This window comes from Primulina huaijiensis, chromosome 13 (assembly GCF_012295235.1).
Source record: "Primulina huaijiensis isolate GDHJ02 chromosome 13, ASM1229523v2, whole genome shotgun sequence".
Taxonomy (NCBI): Eukaryota; Viridiplantae; Streptophyta; class Magnoliopsida; order Lamiales; family Gesneriaceae; genus Primulina; species Primulina huaijiensis.
Genome location: NC_133318.1, coordinates 14,570,417 through 14,590,311, shown reverse-complemented (window position 1 = coordinate 14,590,311; position 19,895 = coordinate 14,570,417). Strand labels below are relative to the sequence as shown.

General features: G+C 36.4%; 2 protein-coding genes and 1 long non-coding RNA gene across 10 annotated transcripts; 2 read left to right on the top strand and 1 right to left on the bottom strand.

Annotated features, from left to right (window-relative positions):
• The first annotated feature begins 768 nt into the window (after window positions 1-768).
• Window positions 769-6,167, top strand: LOC140991804 (probable aquaporin NIP5-1). 2 transcript variants are annotated; one of them, XM_073461971.1, is made up of 4 exons: window positions 769-1,302; window positions 4,961-5,380; window positions 5,466-5,527; window positions 5,704-6,167. In XM_073461971.1, exons 1-4 carry the CDS (start codon window positions 1,087-1,089, stop codon window positions 5,906-5,908), a joined length of 903 nt encoding a protein of 300 aa, XP_073318072.1. In that variant the 5' UTR covers window positions 769-1,086; the 3' UTR covers window positions 5,909-6,167. The 2 variants fall into 2 exon arrangements, with proteins under 2 accessions (XP_073318072.1, XP_073318073.1); XM_073461972.1 differs by lacking the exon at window positions 769-1,302 and adding an exon at window positions 4,628-4,773.
• Window positions 6,168-7,491: 1,324 nt separating this feature from the next.
• On the bottom strand, window positions 7,492-10,421 carry LOC140991766 (uncharacterized). Of its 4 annotated transcripts, none has more exons than XM_073461916.1 (5): window positions 9,005-10,412; window positions 8,766-8,895; window positions 8,383-8,676; window positions 8,173-8,274; window positions 7,492-8,091 (listed from the first exon to the last, which is right to left on the bottom strand). In XM_073461916.1, exons 3-5 carry the CDS (start codon window positions 8,554-8,556, stop codon window positions 7,510-7,512), a joined length of 858 nt encoding a protein of 285 aa, XP_073318017.1. In that variant the 5' UTR covers window positions 8,557-8,676; window positions 8,766-8,895; window positions 9,005-10,412; the 3' UTR covers window positions 7,492-7,509. The 4 variants fall into 4 exon arrangements, with proteins under 4 accessions (XP_073318017.1, XP_073318016.1, XP_073318015.1 ...); XM_073461915.1 differs by having other exon boundaries at window positions 8,383-8,895; window positions 9,005-9,091; window positions 9,215-10,412; XM_073461914.1 differs by having other exon boundaries at window positions 8,383-8,895.
• Window positions 10,422-13,538: 3,117 nt separating this feature from the next.
• On the top strand, window positions 13,539-16,298 carry LOC140991832 (uncharacterized). Of its 4 annotated transcripts, none has more exons than XR_012177963.1 (4): window positions 13,539-14,871; window positions 14,961-15,254; window positions 15,359-15,672; window positions 15,762-16,298. It is a non-coding gene; the product is annotated as an uncharacterized lncRNA (long non-coding RNA). The 4 variants fall into 4 exon arrangements; XR_012177962.1 differs by lacking the exon at window positions 15,762-16,298 and having other exon boundaries at window positions 13,539-14,633; window positions 14,742-14,871; window positions 15,359-15,751; XR_012177961.1 differs by lacking the exon at window positions 15,762-16,298 and having other exon boundaries at window positions 15,359-15,751.
• Window positions 16,299-19,895: the final 3,597 nt, after the last annotated feature.

Below are 19,895 nucleotides of genomic sequence, written 5' to 3'. Positions count from 1 at the left end.
CGGTCTCACGGGTCGTATTTGTAAGACGGATCTCTTATTTGGGTCATCCATGAAAAAATATTGATTTTTATTGTGAATATGGATAGGGTTGATACGTCTCACAGATTAAGATCTGTGAGACAGTCTCACATAAGACCCACCCATATATTTAACGAGACACATGCATGTATTGCATCCATTGGTATCCATCCTTCTAAAACATTGACACAAAGCCAAACACGGTAGTTTTTCTTAACATTGGAATTTACTCGTCGTGCATTTAATAGACGATTTTATTTTATTAGACACAGTAGCTTTCCTTACGATTCACACAGAAAAAAGATCACATGTGTTGGAATTTGTTAGCAAAGAAAATTATGACAAAAATACATTAAAATATAGCGGTGTGGCAAGAGTGACGATCATAAAAAAAAAGTAAAATTAAAATAAAATATATAGCTTTGCTGGGTATTTGACTTTTTAAAAATATAATAATTCCTCTCCGAACAATACTTAATAATTAATTGAGATTGATTGGCTGGTTGGTCCTTGTCCTCTACTCCTTATATTCCACCTTACACTCGCATCTCTTCTATACTTGCTGGGGATACAATTGCGCCTAGTTTAAGCTGATAAAAGAAACAACCCAACCCAACCCAACCACTCCTATTCCATTTCCCGTTCTTCTTTCTTGCATACGCAATTATGATCCATTATCGCTTCGATCGAACATTCCAACGCTATTTTTGATATTATTAAGCTGGGTATCCCAGTTCTTTCCTTGATTCCGTAGCTGCACATTTATAAAAATCCGCAAATCATGTAATTTCAGCCATCTTCCATTCAATCCACTCGGTCACTTTTTTCAACCAAAAAAAAAAGTAAAAAAAAAAAAGGAATTTATACATGTTTCTGCTATCTCTTTGATCGATCGGATAGTGCTCTACCATTACCGATCTGGGTATCATTCCGGAACTCCTGTAGCGACAACTTTATAAAAACTTGCATATCATGTAACTGTGTCCTCGTCCGATTTATACGTCAGTTTCTTATTAACACCAAATTAGAAAAAAGGAAAAAAAAATCTGTGCTTGGATTGGTTTGCCGATGCCGGACTTTGAGGAGGGAACGCCAACCATGTCGGCTCCGGCCACACCAGGGACCCCGACTCCGCTGATGTCTTCGCTGCGGGTGGATTCACTTTCGTACGATCGCAAGTCAATGCCTCGGTGCAAGTGCCTTCCTGTGGATGCGCCAACATGGGGTACGCCTCACACATGCCTCACGGGCTTCTCTCCAAATGACATCTCCCTGACTCGAAAGGTCTGTCCCTCTCTTGCCCCTCTCTCTGTCACAAATTCGTATTAAATGTGTTGTGTGGGGTTCTGTTTGTTACTGGTTTTCTTTTGCCTAATTCATTCATAAATCTTCCTGCTCCACTAACACAACTATTTCAGAAAATAATTTCCTTGATTTGATTTGTACGTGAAACGATCTCACGAATCTTTATCTGTGAAACGGATCAACTCTACCGATATTCACGATAAAAAATAATACTCATAGCATAAAAAATAGTATTTTTAATAGATGACGCAAATAAGAGATCAATCTCACAAAATATGATCCGTGATCCTCTCACATAAATTTTTTTCAAATACAATTTGTTCCTGTTTCATTTGTTTTGTGTTTGATTATATATAATTAGTTGGTTGATTAATAATTTGTTCTGACATAATAATAACTGTTAAATTGACAGAGTAGATGTAGATCTGTTCGACTTCTGACTAATACTTGTACTTCAACATTATTTTTCATTGGTGCAATGATGAATCTTTCAAAATTTCAAATCTATAGTTTTTTTTTACATTGAAATAAGATCTTTAAAAGAAAATACTGATATTTTAAGTTACATAGTAGTGTTAATTCATATACAATTAGAGTAATTATATGATCGGTTTGATTTTTGTTATTTTCAAATTAATGATTTTTTTAATGATAATTTATTAGAGATGATATAATTATTTCAAAATTTTAAAATATTGATAAATATAAATAAATAATTTTAGAAATATAAAAAGATTTTTGAAAGTGGCTACGATTTGTTGTTATTTATATATAAGTTAAAATCTACAAAATAATTTTTTATGATATTTTTTAATTAAATAAAAATTGAGTATTTTTGTAACTTGATTGGGGTGTTTTTGGATTTTTGGTACTTAAAAAAAATGTAATATTATAATAAGAGAGAATATATATCATCAAATTTAACCACTAATTATAATCCAATTCTATATGATGTAAAAAGTTCTAATTTCATGCTTGAATCGATAGATTTGGGACGTGAATTTTCAAATTTCTTGAAAAATATTATAAAAATTTTATATTTATAATTGTGAAAGATGTCAAATACCTCCAAAATCCACCATCGAATCTTTTTAACAAACTAATTTTTTTATTTAATTAAAATTCATCGATCCAAACATAATTGATTTAAAATTAGAAGACGATAAAAATAAAAATAATAATAGTAACATGTTGCAGTTTGAAGTCTCCATTATGCATAAAAAGTCGGATTGTAGCAAAATAATGATATGTAATAGCAATATTTGAAGTGATTGATGATTTGATATGAAATTTCACGGTTCATATTGATGAATAAATTGTTTGCATCCGTTCAATAATAATAATAATAATAATAATAATAATAATAATTGTTTATATAAATAAAAGATACGTAGATGACAAAATATGCTGGTTTGATAAAAATATGTCCCCATTTATTTTGTCCATTTTCGAGATGATTTAATATATATTATCCAAATCCCCTCGATTCCACGATGGTTGATAACATTTAATTGTAGAATATAAAGTTATGATTTGACATATCGAGAATTTTAATCAATTATTTGGGTTGGAAAATATAATTTATTTTTTATTTATTTGACCGTTTTAGTCTTTTCAAAATGTTAAGTTTGAGATGTTGTATCATACTCGATAACCAATTATTAAAAAAAAATGAATATAATTTATTTTTCCTTTTTTTTTTCTCTTAAAAATAATAGTTTTACTGTCTTTGGCTTCCTTTCTTGTACAACTCTATTTGTTTTTTAATAAAAAAAGTCATCTCTCTATTGTAACTAGGCACTATGACACCAGCTGTCGACGCCAGTACTATTAATTATATAAATAAATAATTAATTATTTTAACAAGTTGATTTTAAATACTAAGCAAAGTATTTTGAGCTATTACCCACTTTGATTTTAGATTTGTAGCACAAGGATCCTAACTCAGAATTTAGTCAAATAAAAAATAAAAATGACAAATTGCCCCTACTTAAATAAATAATTAAATTAATTTTGTTTTATAATTCTATATTTAATTGAATAAAACAATCTACTTTTAATTAAACAACTATGAAAATTATACATATGCTAAATATATTTTAATAGTAAATCGTATTATTATAAAAAATTATGTTTAAGTTTAATTAATTTTTAAATAAAGTTTAATATTTAAATTAATTAAAGTAATTAATTATTTGCTAGAGGGAAAAGAAAACATACATAAAGAGCTGGTACTAGATCTACCATGTGTTCTGTCAATTTTGTTTGTAGTTCCTTTTCTCAATGCATTTATTTTAAATATGACTGACTCCATCAAATTCTTATTACAGCTCATACTTCAAGGCTTTCGTCCCATCTATCAAAGAACTAAGCAGTTTTAAATAGTAATTTTTCCCCATTAATTCTTTTATATAAATTTCAAAACTCATGTGGGACTATATAGAAGGTATTAAAAACAACATTTATCAGATATATAGAACTAAGTTGCATGCATCTTTTTGTCCACAACTTTGATCTACTTTCATCACACAAGGCTTTCAACAGGAGTGAGAAAAAATATCGAATTTTCGATATATCGAGATTACTGTACCGAAAAATACCGAATTTTCGATAAACTGAAGATTTCAGTACGGTACCGAATTTTTTGATATGATAACGGTATGAAATTTGAAAATTTGGATATATAAAGGAATATCGAAACAATATATAAAATTTAAAAATATATAATATTTTTAAGCAATAAATTTATGAATTTTAAAAATATAAGGTTTTTTTTCGGTATAAAATGGTATATATCGATATCGTATTATACCGAAAAATTTCGGTATGGTATCAATATAAAATTTTCATATACCGTAATTTTCGTTTCGGTATGCTATATACAATTTTTGGTACAGTACGGTACGGTATATCACCCTACCTTCTACATGATATGTCTGTGGGTCATGACCTGCAAAGTGAAACAACTTGATAATCTTGTAATCATCTGCTATGATCTTTTGACTTTGTATTGATGATCTTCTGTTACTGGTGGAGGGAACTGCTCATTGGATTAACAACATTTCAACATTGAATGCAAGTATAGTACTTTCAAAAAGACTCATCCTCATAGGACAGATTAATTAGATTTGCTTCTCTTCTTCAAAGCTTCACCATAATTCACATTTCATCAAAGTTAATATAAGATATATTCAACTGATTTCCCAATTTTTTGGCCATCATGCTTTTCATCTAATGGAGACTTCTAATGACCACATTTTCGGGACTCAAAACACATTTTAATATGTAACTAGCTATTAGTGGTGAATCTTGTTACTCTGTTTGAGCTCTGAGGCTCCCTCATAAGCTTAACTTTCTCTCTCTTAATCGAGTTGCGAGCTTTTCTCAATCAGTTTTCAGATGTTTCTTTGCATCGATGCTAGTATATCAATAGAGAGAATCCATAAACTCGTGAGTTGACTTGATCGATATGTAGATTTTTTTATTGTTTTATAGTTTTACATGATGTACACGATGAGAGAGCACATAGCCTTCTCAATAAATTTCCAATTCAATTTCCCGCCTTTGGAGTATCTATCCTTTGATGAATGTAAGGCAAAGCCCTGAGAGCTTTCCTATGTTACAATCTGTTTTTTAGGTGGGGGCAGAGTTTGTGGGGACATTCATCCTGATATTTGCTGCAACTGCTGGTCCAATAGTGAACCAAAAATATAATGGAGTTGAAACACTGCTTGGAAATGCGGCCTGCGCGGGATTGGCAGTGATGATAATAATCCTATCGACTGGACACATCTCAGGAGCACATCTGAACCCCTCGCTCACCTTAGCATTTGCGGTATTCCGTCACTTTCCCTGGGCACACGTGCCTGCATACATTGCAGCACAGGTATCAGGTTCTATATGCGCGTCATTTGCACTCAAAGGCGTATTCCACCCTTTTATGTCTGGAGGTGTCACCGTGCCTTCTGTCAACAACGGTCAGGCTTTTGCACTAGAGTTCCTCATTACCTTTAATCTACTCTTTGTGGTAACAGCAGTTGCTACTGATACCCGTGCCGTGAGTACTCCATCTTTATCCACCTCTATTTTAATATACTATATCTTCCAAGCATCGATTCAATGAAATTTTGGTGAATGTACAGGTAGGAGAACTGGCAGGTATAGCAGTTGGAGCTACAGTCTTGCTTAACATCCTTGTTGCTGGGTAGGTAACATAAATTAGGGTAACTGTATGATGTGTATATATATATCTAAAGATTCAATGATCTGCAGTGGTGTATTTCAGTCGTTATAACATAAATTTATAACTTAAAGATCTCGTTCTAATTGATTGTATATATCAATACTTACTGTTATGCACAACATTTATTCATCCTACAGGCCATCTAGCGGTGGTTCAATGAATCCAGTGAGAACTCTAGGGCCAGCGGTTGCTGCGGGGAATTACAAGTCTATATGGATATATCTTGTGGCGCCAACACTTGGTGCAGTGGCGGGAGCAGCCATCTATACTCTCGTTAAACTCAGAGGAGAAGATGAAGATGGGGTTCCACCACCGCGCCAGGTTAGGAGCTTCCGTCGTTAACTGGGAAGTATGTATACATATATATGTGAAATTATATATTATGGGTGACATGCAGAGAATATGGTACTGCATTGTGTGTGGTTTGTTGCAAGTGAGAATAAAGGCCAAGGACGAATTGTTTTCCCGCCCCCGCCCTTGATGAGTAAACCAACTCTGGTTGTGCTTTATTATTTTTATTATCAGTGTGTTATGTATCCAAATTATTGGCACTATATGTGATGTGTGTGAGAATAAAGGCCAAAGACGATTTGTTTATTAATTGTTGGGTAGGTCCATTTTGCTTGTTATACATGCATTAGTGAGTAAAGTGATCAACTAAAAAGTAAGTTTAGGTTTTCAAGTTCAAATTGCTTTTTAGTTTAGGTTTTCAAGTCCAAATTCACATCGAGTCATTTCAAATCCTCCTCTCGCTTCAAGTCCAAATCTTTCAATCCAATTCAACCTTATATTATGAATATATACATGTGAAAAAGAAGATTCGTTGGCACATAGAGATGAGCATATGTAATATGAATACTTCAATTTCTATTAATTAGTTTCGGTGAAATTTCTTCACTAGACAAAATGTGTTTAATCCTATTGATTTTTTGTCCTTCAAAATATTGTCCTGAAATCAATGTAATGCAACCTTTACCAAATCCCATCATTTTGATGAAAACTCTGTCCTTGAAGTTCATCTTTGAGGATTTGTTTTCCAAAACTACTTTCATTTATTCAAATATGATGATGATGTAACAAAAAATTTATTTTGAGCTCGATCTGGTGAGTAAAGTCTTCCTTTCTTCTGTGGTTGGGTAGCCAGTGGAAAAATATGGAGTGTTTTCGGTACGACTCCTCTGATGCTGAAGTCAAAACCTGAATGAAGATAATAAAAGTAAAATAATGTGAGATACAGTAGTGTTGAGTGTAAGCAACGAATGAAATAATCAAACCTTAGTTTGTATCTTGGTAATTATGGAGGTGGAAGGACATGTTATTTTATTGAGATAGGTCTCTTGCCATATTTTGAAAGATTCATATTTATCCCAAAATCTTTAGGCTTTATGTGTCTTCGGTATTTATCAAGATTTTGAAGATTCGATTATCGATGATCAGAAGATAATGCTCGAGTTGGGGGTTTGAGAGACCCGATCAAATGTGGTCAGGTGATATTTCCCTACCACATGGTCAAGTCAACCTTATCTTATTTTGTGCTGGGGATATGATCATGGCTCGGTTAGAGCTTATTTTCAGTAAGGGCCTAAGTCGATCCTCCTGATAAACTCGAACTCTCCTAAAACCATCGCCTAAAGGATTAGGCGACAGTTTTAGCGACGGTTTGGTGGTCCGTAACCGGAGGTCGCGTCGCCTTCTATCACCGACGGTTTCTCAATTTAAACCGTCGCTGAATGAAAGCGACGGTTTTTCTAAAACCGTCGCTTTTTTTTTTTTTTTTTTAATTTCCTTAAATACGTAGTGATATAAAAATATATTTTGTCCAATGTAATGGAAAAAATATTAACAACAAAATTTAAGAAATGCAATCATATTACTAATCTACAAATAATAATACAAGCGTTTGACACAAATGTCGTAAAAAAAAAAATCAGGAAAAAACGTGGCTACGGTGACTGGGTCTCGTCATCGTCGTTGTCGTCGTCGTCTCCATCCCTGTACCCTTGCGTCGGAGGAACATATCTCTGTGATAATCTGTGGGTACGAGATGAAGAAGCAACTGCTGTGCCACGGGATTGACCCCTGTGAGAAGTGCCTGGTCCAAGCAGCGTGCGGCCTGATGTATGCGCAGTAGCTCTCTGTGACATGCCTGCAACTAGGACTCGGACCTGCTCCTCTAGTACGCCCATGCGATCTCTCAGCATGGCGTTCTCCGCCTCTGTAGCCTGTATCCTCTCGCAAAGCTCATCGTTACAGCGTAACGATGAGTCTAGAGTCTGTCGCATGTCTGCCATTTTCTGGGACTCAGACCACTGACTGACACCCGATGACCCACCACGTCGACCCGGAGCCATCTCATCTGGATATAAGGTGCTGGCCATCGACCCACACCCGTACATCCTCCCCTTCTTTTTCTCCCCAACCACAGTCTTGAACATGCTGTTCACCGGCTGTGGGCTGGGGACAGCAGGCTCTGATCCATCATCTACGGCAGTCATCGACTCAGCCATGTAGCGCTCCATCTCATCCTGTGATGTTGATAAAAAATGAATCAAATCGATTTTTCTTAATGTAACGTTAATGTGAATAACGAAATTTCATAAACTTACGTGGAGCAGGCGGGATCGCATGTCAACGAACGATCCATCGTCATGTCGATGTGTGTGAACGTATAGCTCCCATGACATCGGATCTCTGCCATGTCGTGCTCGCTAAAAATAAATTCATTAATTGTAAAACATTAATATTTATAATTAATGAGAAACATATATATATATATGTTAAAGTACAACTGAAAAGTATGAAACTGGAAGAAATACCAGATCCTGTCCGTGAGCGCTGTACGTCTTCGCACCTGCAATGTGATTTGTCGTCCCTGTACCTTCACCTGCAGGCTCGCTGTTCCTATTGGCCTTGTTCTTCGCGGCTCTGTCCTGCCAATCTTGCTGCTGCCACGCAGCAGTCCAAGCAGCCCCTCTCTCAGGCGTGACCATCTGTGGATGATAGTCATTTGTCCTCCAGCCGTGAATGGTCCGGTGGTATAGGGTGGCAGTGGTACGGAACCACAAGTCCCGTACCTGAGCATCAATGTCAGCAGCCCATGTATACCTCGTCTGCAATATTTTTTATTTAAGTAAGTTAATCGTTTAATAAAAAATGAAACATTTTATTGTAAAAATTAATTGTTTTAATAAAGACTTACACAGAACTACTCCCAGTACCACTGCAGCTGCTCAGATGTCACATACCTCCACGACCAGCTGGGATCACATGTCTGCAGTGAGAACTGAGCCGATATGTATCTCGAGACACGAATATTATGTGGGAAAAATCTATAACCAGAAAAACATGTCTTTGTAATCTTTTTTCTAAAAATATTCAATAAATAGAACGAAATATTTTTCAAACAATTACTTTAAGTTTGAAAATAAAATTACTTACATCCCATCTATGATGGTGAGCTCAATCCTGTCATCAGGCGGTGGAGGAGGCGGGGAATCATCGCGATGTCCAGACATAGTGTGTAAACTGCAAACCCAAAAATTTTGTTAATATAAAGACTTCAGATAATGAATAAAAGTTTTGAACATGCAATACACAGTATTAAACATTTAGTACACGGAAATTTATATTGATTGTTGTGAAACAAACCTAGTCACTCTGATGACATTGTCGTTCGTCATCGTCGGTTGGAACATATTCATCTCTTTCGCTATCAGTGGAGTGTACATCCATTTCAATGTCATACACAACATCGACATCGACAAGATTTTGCGATGCTAACATAAATTGAGTTTCAACAGCATGTGTTTCACTGTCATTGTTCTGAAAGACATTCGTGATATCCTCGGGTGAGGTAACAGGTGCGGTGACATCAGATGTATAAGCTCTTTGACGCAAACTGCTCACATACATCCATTCTGAAATAACTCTTCTTGTCGTAGGATATCTCAAATAGACCACTTGTGACGCTTGTGTCGCAAAGACAAATGGCTCCCATGAACCTAAACTTCTATTACAATTAACATCTACAATATTGTACTTATTGTGTACGCGCGTGCCTGAACGAGGATTGATATCAAACCAAGAACATCTGAATAGTATTGCTTGCTTCATTGGGAGACCAGAATACTCAACTTCAATTACTTCTTGTACTTGTCCATAATACTTTGTACACTCTCCACGTTTGTATTGACCGCTAACTTGAATGCCTGAGTTGTTTGTTGCTTTATAAGTTGTATAATTAACTGTGTGAAATTTGAAACCAATGACATTATATCCTCGATACGTATTGACCTTTTGAAATGGACCTGCTGCAACTTGTTTTATCATTGGAGACATAGATTCTGCGCTCTGCAATTCAGCCTACATTGATAAATATATTACGAGAAAAATTAAGGTTTCACTTATCGAGTTATTGTCCACAAACTTAAATAATTAGAAAATATTTACTTACGTAATTCTTGAACCACCCAAATAAATTGTTGTGCAACAATGAGTCAATATCAGCGTCGTTTAAGTATGGATTCTCTTTGTGCATTCTGTTCATGAAACTTGTAATTAGTTTAATCGATAAGTTTATTAACATTTTAATTGAAATAATTACCTGACAAATGGCGTGATTTCCTCGCAATTCAGTAAAATGTACGTGACAAGTTCTTGATATTCATCAGCAGTTAGCCATCTAGACCTTTCCGCTCCGATCTTTCGTCCTCGACTGCGAAAATTAGACAACATCTCCGTGCTTCCAGTGTCTTCGTAAGTTGTTTGATGTTGTGTGGGGTCCCGGGTCCGACATCTAATATTAATAATTATAAATGTAACAAACCAAACGATTTAGTAAAATACATAATTTGTGGTTCACAAACCAACATAAGCATCGTCAAAATAATTTAAAGGTCTCAAATATTTGAAATATAAGTTTTAACATGTCAAAATAAACTAGTGAACCAAAGAAATTCAAACATCATCAAGTAGCTCCTAAGACCCGAGAATCCCACTCTAACTCGTATCTTCTCGCCTGGAGCTGGACTCTGGCATCCGGCATCCCAAGCCTCGCCTCACCTACCGTCAAGCACATGAAAACAAGAGGTAGCCGACGTGCCAGTGAGTATAAACCCAGTATGATACAATCAATAACATATGAGAATTAAAATGACAAATAGTTCATAGGAAATTCATAAAGATGCAATATAATGCAATGCATGATCAGAAGCTGTGGGCTATCAATAAATCTCAAGATCAAGTGAATCATCAGGTCACAGGGTACCCAAGGGAAGAGAATCCCCCGGCAACATCCATCGACTTATCTGCTCGGGGTGGGGTACTGTGTTCTACAATCCCAGGACTACTATACCAACTCAACTATAGCCCCTTACATCCAACAAATCAATAAATCAAGGCGACCTCCGTCATATCAAATCTTAATCGACAAGTGGCTCAATATGCAATGTAATGATGCAAATCAATATCATCATCTCAAGACAACAATTATCATCAAATCACAAGTTATTCATCGAGCCATAGAATTTTCAAATTAAAATAAAAATAAAACTTTTACCTCGTATGTTACTGACAGTAACATACCTTTCAAATATTACCAAAAGGAGATCGAAAAGTGTAGTCGAGAAATCTTGAACTTCTGAAGTATACTATAACTCAATTACTCGGATCATTTATCAAAACAGAGCAGTTAATTCAATATTGCTTCAAATCAAGATCCGCAAATTGTATATGCAAGAAAACTCAAAGTCCAACAATTGTTCTTCACAAAGTTTTGTCAAACAAAGTCGTTTACCCATTCGTTCATAATCTGAAACATACAACATCATTCGCACGAATTCTACGTCAATACATTTCTGGCATATTTTAGTATTTTGAGCATAACTTTCTCAATATCTATTGTAATCAAGCCAATTTGGTATCATTGTGAAGATAAGACAATGCTCTATAACTTTCATTTGAACATCACATCCTGAATCTCAACCAATAAATCCCAGAATTCGAATAAACAAAAGACATATACACAAATCTGTACTAACTCCGATTTCCAGACCAGTTTTAGTAAAAATTACATATCTCTCTCATTTCTTCATGGAATTGAGTGATTCAAGAACCAAATCGAAGTTAACTCAATTGTCTACAAGTTTGAGGAAGACAATAACTCCAAAATCCAAACACAACTGTCCCATATACACGAAATACAGGAGGTATAAAAACCGTTCTTTGCACATAAACAAGAAACCATTCTCATATCCCTTTCAAATTCAAACCAACTCAAATACAACATCTTTTACATCTTAATATCTCAAATATCAACTCAAATATCAATTCTAAACTTCAACCCATTTCCAAACTTGAACAAAAATGAGAAAAACTTACATCCTTGTGAAGCCCGTGATGAGATGATCACAAATATAACTTTATTTCATAATTTTCTTGAGCAAATCTCCCTTAAATTGAAGAAGAAATTTTGAAAATGTAGAGGAGATGGAGGAGGATTTGCGTGAAGGGAAAGAAAATAATTGGTGAATGATTAGTGGAAGTCAAAGTGTGTTTACATATTAATTTTCGAATTTGTTAGCGCCGCAGCGCCAGAATTTTTGTAGCTCTAGCGCCGCAGCGCGTGAATAGTAACTCGTGAACATTAATTTTTTTTTGAATTTTTTTTTAAAAAAATTCGGGCATTACTTGTTGTCTACGTTTTCGTCCCCTAGCTGTCGATGTCTCACCGAAGTAGTACTGACAGAAGATTGACGCCTCCTTAACCATGTAGGCATTGCATATCGAACCCTCAACCCGTGCCTTATTACGAACTGTGTTCTTCAGCTTCCTAAGAAATCTTTTGAATGGATATATCCACCTAAATTGAACAGGACCTGCGATGCGAGCTTCGAAAGGTAGATGCACACATAAATGTTCCATGGAGTCGAAAAAGCTAGGGGGAAAATCTTCTCTAACTTGCAAAAAATGAGGACGATATCATCATTTAAATGCATCAAATCACTTTCTTTCATGTTTCTGGAGGTTAAGTCTGCGAAGAAAAGGCTTAGCTCTGTCAATACTTCCCAAACATGACGTGGTAACAACTCCCTGAATGCAACAGGAATCAAACGTTGCATGAACACATGACAGTCATGACTTTTCATCCCAAACATTCGCAATTTCTGCATGTCCACACAATGTGCCATTTAAGTATATTGTGGGAAGGCCGACAAGTTTTACTCGGTTGGCTTAAGGATGTTAAATTTTGTGATAGTTATGTCTCCAAAATGGCACGTTGTGTCGACATGCAGAAATTGCGAATGTTTGGGATGAAAAGTCGTAACTGCCATGTGTTCATGCAACGTTTGATTTATGTTGTATTCAGGGAGTTGTTACCACGTCATGTTTGGGAAGTATTGACCGAGCTAAACCTTTTTTTCACGGACTTAACCTCAAGAAACATAAAAGAAAGTGATATGATGCGTTTAAATGATGATATCGTCCTCATTTTGTGCAAGTTAGAGAAGATTTTTCCCCCTAGCTTTTTCGACTCCATGGAACATTTATGTGTGCATCTACCTTTCGAAGCTCGCATCATAGGTCCTATTCAATTTAGGTGGATGTATCCGTTCGAAAGATTTCTTAGGAAGCTGAAGAACACAGTTCGTAATAAGGCACGGGTTGAGGGTTCGATATGCAATGCCTACTTGGTTAAGGAGGCGTCAATATTCTGTCAGTACTACTTCAGTGAGACATCAACAGCTAAGGGACGAAAACGTAGACAACATCAAACAACTTACGAAGACACTGGAAGCACGGAGATGTTGTCTATTTTTCGCAGTCGAGGACGAAAGATTGGAACAGGAAGGTCTAGATGGCTAACTACTTATGAATATCAAGAACTTGTCACGTACATTTTACTGAATTGCGAGGAAATCACGTCATTTGTCAGGTAATTATTTCAATTAAAATGTTACGAAGACTACTTGCACAGAGAGAATCCATACTTAAACGACGCTGATATTGACTCATTGTTGCATAACAATTTATTTGGGTGGTTCAAGAATTACGTAAGTAAATATTTTTTAACTATTTAAGTTTGTGGACAATAACTCGATAAGCGAAACCTTAATTTTTCTCGTAATATATTTATCAATGTAGGCTGAATTGCAGAGCGCAGAATCTATGTCTCCAATGATAAAACAGGTTGCAGCAGGTCCATTTCAAAAGGTCAATGCGTATCGAGGATATAATGTCATTGGTTTCAAATTCCACAAAGTTAATGATACAACTTATAAAGCATCAAACAACTCAGACATTCAAGTTAGCGGTCAATACAAACGTGGAGAGTGTACAGAGTATTATGGACAAGTACAAGAAGTAATTGAAGTTGAGTATTTTGGTCTCCCATTGAAGCAAGCAATACTATTCAGATGTTCTTGGTTTGATATCAATCCTCGTTCAGGCACGCGCGTACACAATAAGTACACTATTGTAGATGTTAATTGTAACAGAAGTTTAGGTTCATGGGAGCCATTTGTCTTTGCGACTCAAGCGTCACAAGTGGTCTATTTGAGATATCTTACGACAAGAATGAGTTGTTTCAGAATGGATGTATGTGAGCTGTTTGAGTCAAAGAGCTTATGCATCTGATGTCACCGAACCTATTACCTTACCCGAGGATATCACGAATGCTTTTCAGAACAACGATAGTGAAACACATGCTGTTGAAACTCAATTTTTGTTAGCATCGCAAAATATTGTCGATATCGATGTTGTGTATGACATTGAAATGGATGTACACTCCACTGATAGCGAAAGAGATGAATCTGTTCCAACTGACGATGAAGAACGACAATGTCATCAGAGTGACTAGGTTTGTTTCACAACGATTAATATAAATTTCCGTGTACAAAATGTTTAATACTGTGTATTACATGTTCAAAACTTTTATTCATTATCTGAAGTCTTTATATTAACAAAATTTTTGGGTTTGTAGTTTACACACTATGTCTGGACATCGCGATGATTCACCGCTTCCTCCACCGCCTGATGACAGGATTGAGCTCACCATCATGGATGGGATGTAAGTAATTTTTTTTTCAAACTTAAAGTAATTGTTTGAAAATATTTCGTTCTATTTATTGAATACTTTTAGAAAAAAGATTACAACGACATGTTTTCCTGGTTATAGATTTTTCCCACATAATAGCCGTGTCTCGAGATACATATCGGCTTAGTTCTCACTGCAGACATGTGATCCCGGCTGGTCATGGAGGTATGTGACACCTGAGCAGCGGCAGTGGTACTGGGAGCAGTTCTGTGTAAGTCTTTATTAAAACAATTAATTTTTACAATAAAATGTTTCATTTTTTATTAAACGATTAATTTACTTAAATAAAAAATATTGCAGACGAGGTATACATGGGCTGCTGATATTGATGCTCAGGTACGGGACTTGTGGTTCCGTACCACTGCCACCCTATACCGCCGGACCTTTCATGGATGGAGGACAAGTGACCATCATCCAAAGACGGTCACGCCTGAGAGAGGGGCTGCTTGGACTGCTGCCCGGCAGCAGAAGGATTGGCAGGACGGAGCCGTGAAGAACAAGGCCAACAGAAACAGCGAGCCTGCAGGTGAAGGTACAGGGACGATGAATCACATTGCAGGTGCGAAGATGTACAGCGCTCACGGACAGGATCTGGTATTTCTTCCAGTTTAATACTTTTCAGTTGTACTTTAACATATATATATGTTTCTCATTAATTATAAATGTTAATGTTTTACAATTAATGAATTTATTTTTAGCAAGCATGACATGACAGAGATCCGACGTCATGGGAGCTATACGTCCACACACATCGACATGACGATGGATCGTTTGTTGACACGTGATCCCGCCTGCTCCACGTAAGTTTATGAAATTTCGTTATTAACATTAACGTTACATTAAGAAAAATCGATTTGATTAATTTTTTATCAACATCACATGATGAGATGGAGCGCTACATGGCTGAGTCGATGACTCCCGCAGATGATGGATCAGAGCCTGCTGTCCCCAACCTACAGTCGGTGAACAACATGTTCAAGACTGTGGTTGGGGGGAAGAAGAAGGGGAGGATGTACGGGTGTGGGTCGATGGCCAGCACGTTATATCCAGATGAGATGGCTCTGGCTCGACGTGGTGGGTCATCGGGTGTCAGTCAGTCAGTCGTCTGAGTCCCAGCAGATGGCAGCCATGCGACAGACTCTAGACTCATCGTTACGCCGTAACGATGAGATTTGCAAGAGGATGCAGGCTACAGAGGCGGAGAACGCCATGCTGAGAGATCGCATGGCGTCACTAGAGGAGCAGATCCGAGTCCTAGTTTCAGGCACGTCACATGGAGCTACTGGGCATACATCTGGCCGCACGCTGCTTGGACCAGGCACTTCTCACAGGGGTCGATCTCGTGGCGCAGCAGTTGCTTCTTCATCTCGTACCCACAGATTATCACAGAGTTATGTTCCTTCGACGCAGGGGTACGGGGATGGAGACGACGACGACGACGATGACGAGACCCAGTCACCGTAGCCACGTTTTTTTCTGATTTTTTTTACGACATTTGTGTCAAACACTTGTATTATTATTTGTAGATTAGTAATATGATTACATTTCTCAAATTTTGTTAATTTTTTTTCAATTACACTGGACAAAATATATTTTTATATCACTACGTATTTAAGGAAATTTTTTTTAAAAAAGAAAGCGACGGTTTTAGAAAAAACAGTCGCCGAATATACGAAGGTTGATTAAAAACCGTCGCTTAATTTTTTCAAAAACCGTCGCTTAATAAAAAACCGTCGCTTTCATTCAGCGACGGTTAAGTTTAACCGTCACTTAAATTAGCGACGGTTTGTATATAACCATCGCTTAAATTAGCGATGGTTTGTATGTACGGTTTAACTAAACAATCACTAAATTAAACCGTCGCTAAATTAGCGATGGTATTTTTCAACAAAACCGTCGCTAATTTGTAACGGTTATTGAGAAACCGTCGGTGATAGAAGGCGACGCGACCTCCGGTTACGGACCACCAAACCGTCGCTAGCCTCTTTTTTTTTTTTTTTTTGTAGTGTAAGATCTCGATATGGTTACTCGATCCACGCAATGATTAATGATCACAATTGATTAAGAAATGGATTGTTGAGATTTCGATCGGTAGTTTCCCGAAGAACCTTTACCATTACCATCGTCGATCTAGATCTTTGATTTGGTAATGATTGAATGATGAACATGCCTTGCTTCTTCCTATAAACAGGGGATCCCCTCCTTCATTTCTACTTTTTTCTTATTGTCCTGTCACTCTGCCTAAGTTTAAAGAACTTTCCCGACCCCAACATTTCACCTACTTTTACCTATTTTTTTCCTTCTGCCCTATCGAACACCGACGAGCCTAGATTAAAGGCCGATGGGAGGCCCTAGTATGATTTTATTGTACAATTCATTATTTTCCTCAATAAATTTGTGCTTGAAGGCTAATGTCTGTAATCTCTTGTGATTTATTTGTTTTTGTAATGTCTTACTACAAATAGCTGGACGAAAGATTTTGGGCTCCGATTCTGGTTTTCTGAATTTGTAAAGGGGCTTGATCCAAATTCTATGAACGGCTGGTTCCAATTCTGTTTCAATCAATTCTAGACATGTTGATCTTATTTTTAATTCAACTTCATTATTACCGGAATCAACACTTTAGAAACTGTTTATGTCATCTCTATGTTTAATAATAAGGATTTCTGAAACGAATCTTAAATCTAATAAAGAATGTATATTTATTTTTTCTTCTTTATTTTCTTTAAGAGATTTTAAAATTTTATCAAGATATTTATTTTAATGTTAGGATCATTAATGTTTTCAGATTATTTCCTTCCTTGTTTATCTTGATATATTTTCTATATACACACATATATTACATCTAATAAGTGGGTATCATCTCATCGGTGCTCAAATAAAAATGTACAATATGTACAACACATCAAAACTATATGTATATAAATAACCTTATGTTATACTTTTGATTATAGTCTTCCTTGTTTAACCTGATATATTTTGTTGTTATTATCAAACTGTATCTCATACATATTTTATAGCATATCACGTAACTTATTTCTCTGTTTCTTTTATTTATTTCATTTGAGCAAATCATATTTTTTGGAGAGAGATTTTTTTATATCTCGTTTGAAATCAATGATTTTGTTTACAACTACAAAAACATTCATTTTTCATTTTAACTCTAAATTGATTTTTTTTATTACTGTTATTCATTCTATATGGTCGTCATCATTACAATTTATTTTTCAGGAAACAAAAATTCAAACGTATCAAGTCATGTTTCAAGCTTCTTCATTGCCTCATTACCTTTGTGTTCAATTTACGTTAACACGATTCTTTTGTTAAAACAATCTGATATCCCTCTATCCGACCTGACCTTGATTGTTTATGCACCCCGAATCCGAATTGGCCAAGCCTCGAGCATCGCCTCCTAGGAATCTCGCCTCGTTATGGTGCTGGCTGAGTAGGGCGGCACATAATGTTTGAATAGCAGATCTAAACAAGGCCCGAGCCAAACTTAGTATATTAAGTTAGTGCACAAAGTCCTGCCATATAAGATGCTCGACAAATCTTTTAGGGTAAGAAAATAATATCAGGAAAATATGGATGTGTCACTCAAATTTGTAAATCTCCAAAGATAGAATTAGATCAGCTCAAATATGATATTCAAAATAACTTGTCTTACTAGATTTCTTACAATATTAGAATTCTTGTCATACAAAGTACCTAGTTTCAACTCTATAAATATCGCGTATTATATATGATTTGATTCATTCACTTCTTTTTTTATACAAGCACTAGTATATTTGCACTGTAGCGAGAAGCTCGTGCAGAAGGCCCATAACTCAACCAACCCGAGCCAATCTCATAGAGCTTCTTGATTAGTTTGCTACTCATACTCCTCTAAAAATGAACAAATTCATAGCCATGGAGATTTGTGAGTAGAGAAATCTCATTTAGAGACCTTGAGGAAGTGATCGGGGTCCCCAAGTGACACCTTCTGACAAGTATTGTGATTTCTACCGAGATTATGGGCATACCATTGATAAATGCAGACATTTGGCTCACAAAATTGAACAGGTCATTCAGCAAGACTCAGTCATGAAAGGTATTCCGAATCAAATTGAAGAAAATCTTCAACCCCCAAGAGGATTTTAGAGGGGAAAGAACCACATGAGGTGAAAGATGCCCGAGCAGCGTAGGCAAGGGCATCCTGGCCCCGGCCTAAATAACCAAGGCAACCTGCCTCGGGCTCCACCCCCTCCCCAGGGTTGATAAAAATTATCTCGAGAGGACCTACTGAAGAGGACTCTAATCGAGCGATAATATCCAGCAGCCGGAGGATGGAGAATTGCGAAATAATCGAGAAGAAGATCTTAACCGAACACATCGTCTCATTTGAACATGAGGATATGCGCGAAGTGTATGACCGTCATAATGACGCATTGGTAATCCAAGAAATGATTGCCAAGTACGAAGTATCTCGGATATTTGTGGACTCTAAAAGCTCGGTTAATGTGTTATTTAAGGAAGCCGTAGACCTAATAGATCTGGGTGAATAAAAAAAGGCATATATAAATCCACTCGGGATGATTAACTTTCCCTTATCTTTGGGCGAAGGAAATACAAGGAAGACACGTATCATGAGTTTCATCGTGGTAGAAGCACCTTTTGCCTACAATGCTATACTCGGAAGGCCATGTATGGCCACGTTCATGGCAGTAGCCTCGTCATTGCATCAAAAGATTAAATTTCTAGTTGGAAACACAGTTGCGGAAGTCCGAGACAAAAAAAAAATGAAAGTGTTATGTGGAAGAGGTTCGAGTGGAACAAAAGGCGACCTGAACGGAGCAACCAAATTAACGAAAACCACGGGCACATGATCAACTTGAATTTAATTGACAAATCCGCTCAGGTGACTATGGAAGAAGAATGTAAGAAAATTATCATATCTACCCTATCCGATGAGATTCAAATAGCCAAAACCCTTGTTGATCCAAATAGGGGTCCGCTGCTCGAGTGCTTAAAGAGAAACAATGATATCTTTGCGTGGTTGGCATCCGACCTCAACGGAGTCCGACTAGAAATCGTGGATTATCTGCTGAATTTCTTGAGTGATGCTCAGCCTGTCATACAAAGGAAAAGATGCTTCGGGCCAGAAAAAGATTTAATCATATGGAAACGAGTGGAAGAAATTTTGAGAGTGGTTTACATTACGAAGGTACAATTCCTTACTCGGTTGTCCAATGTGGT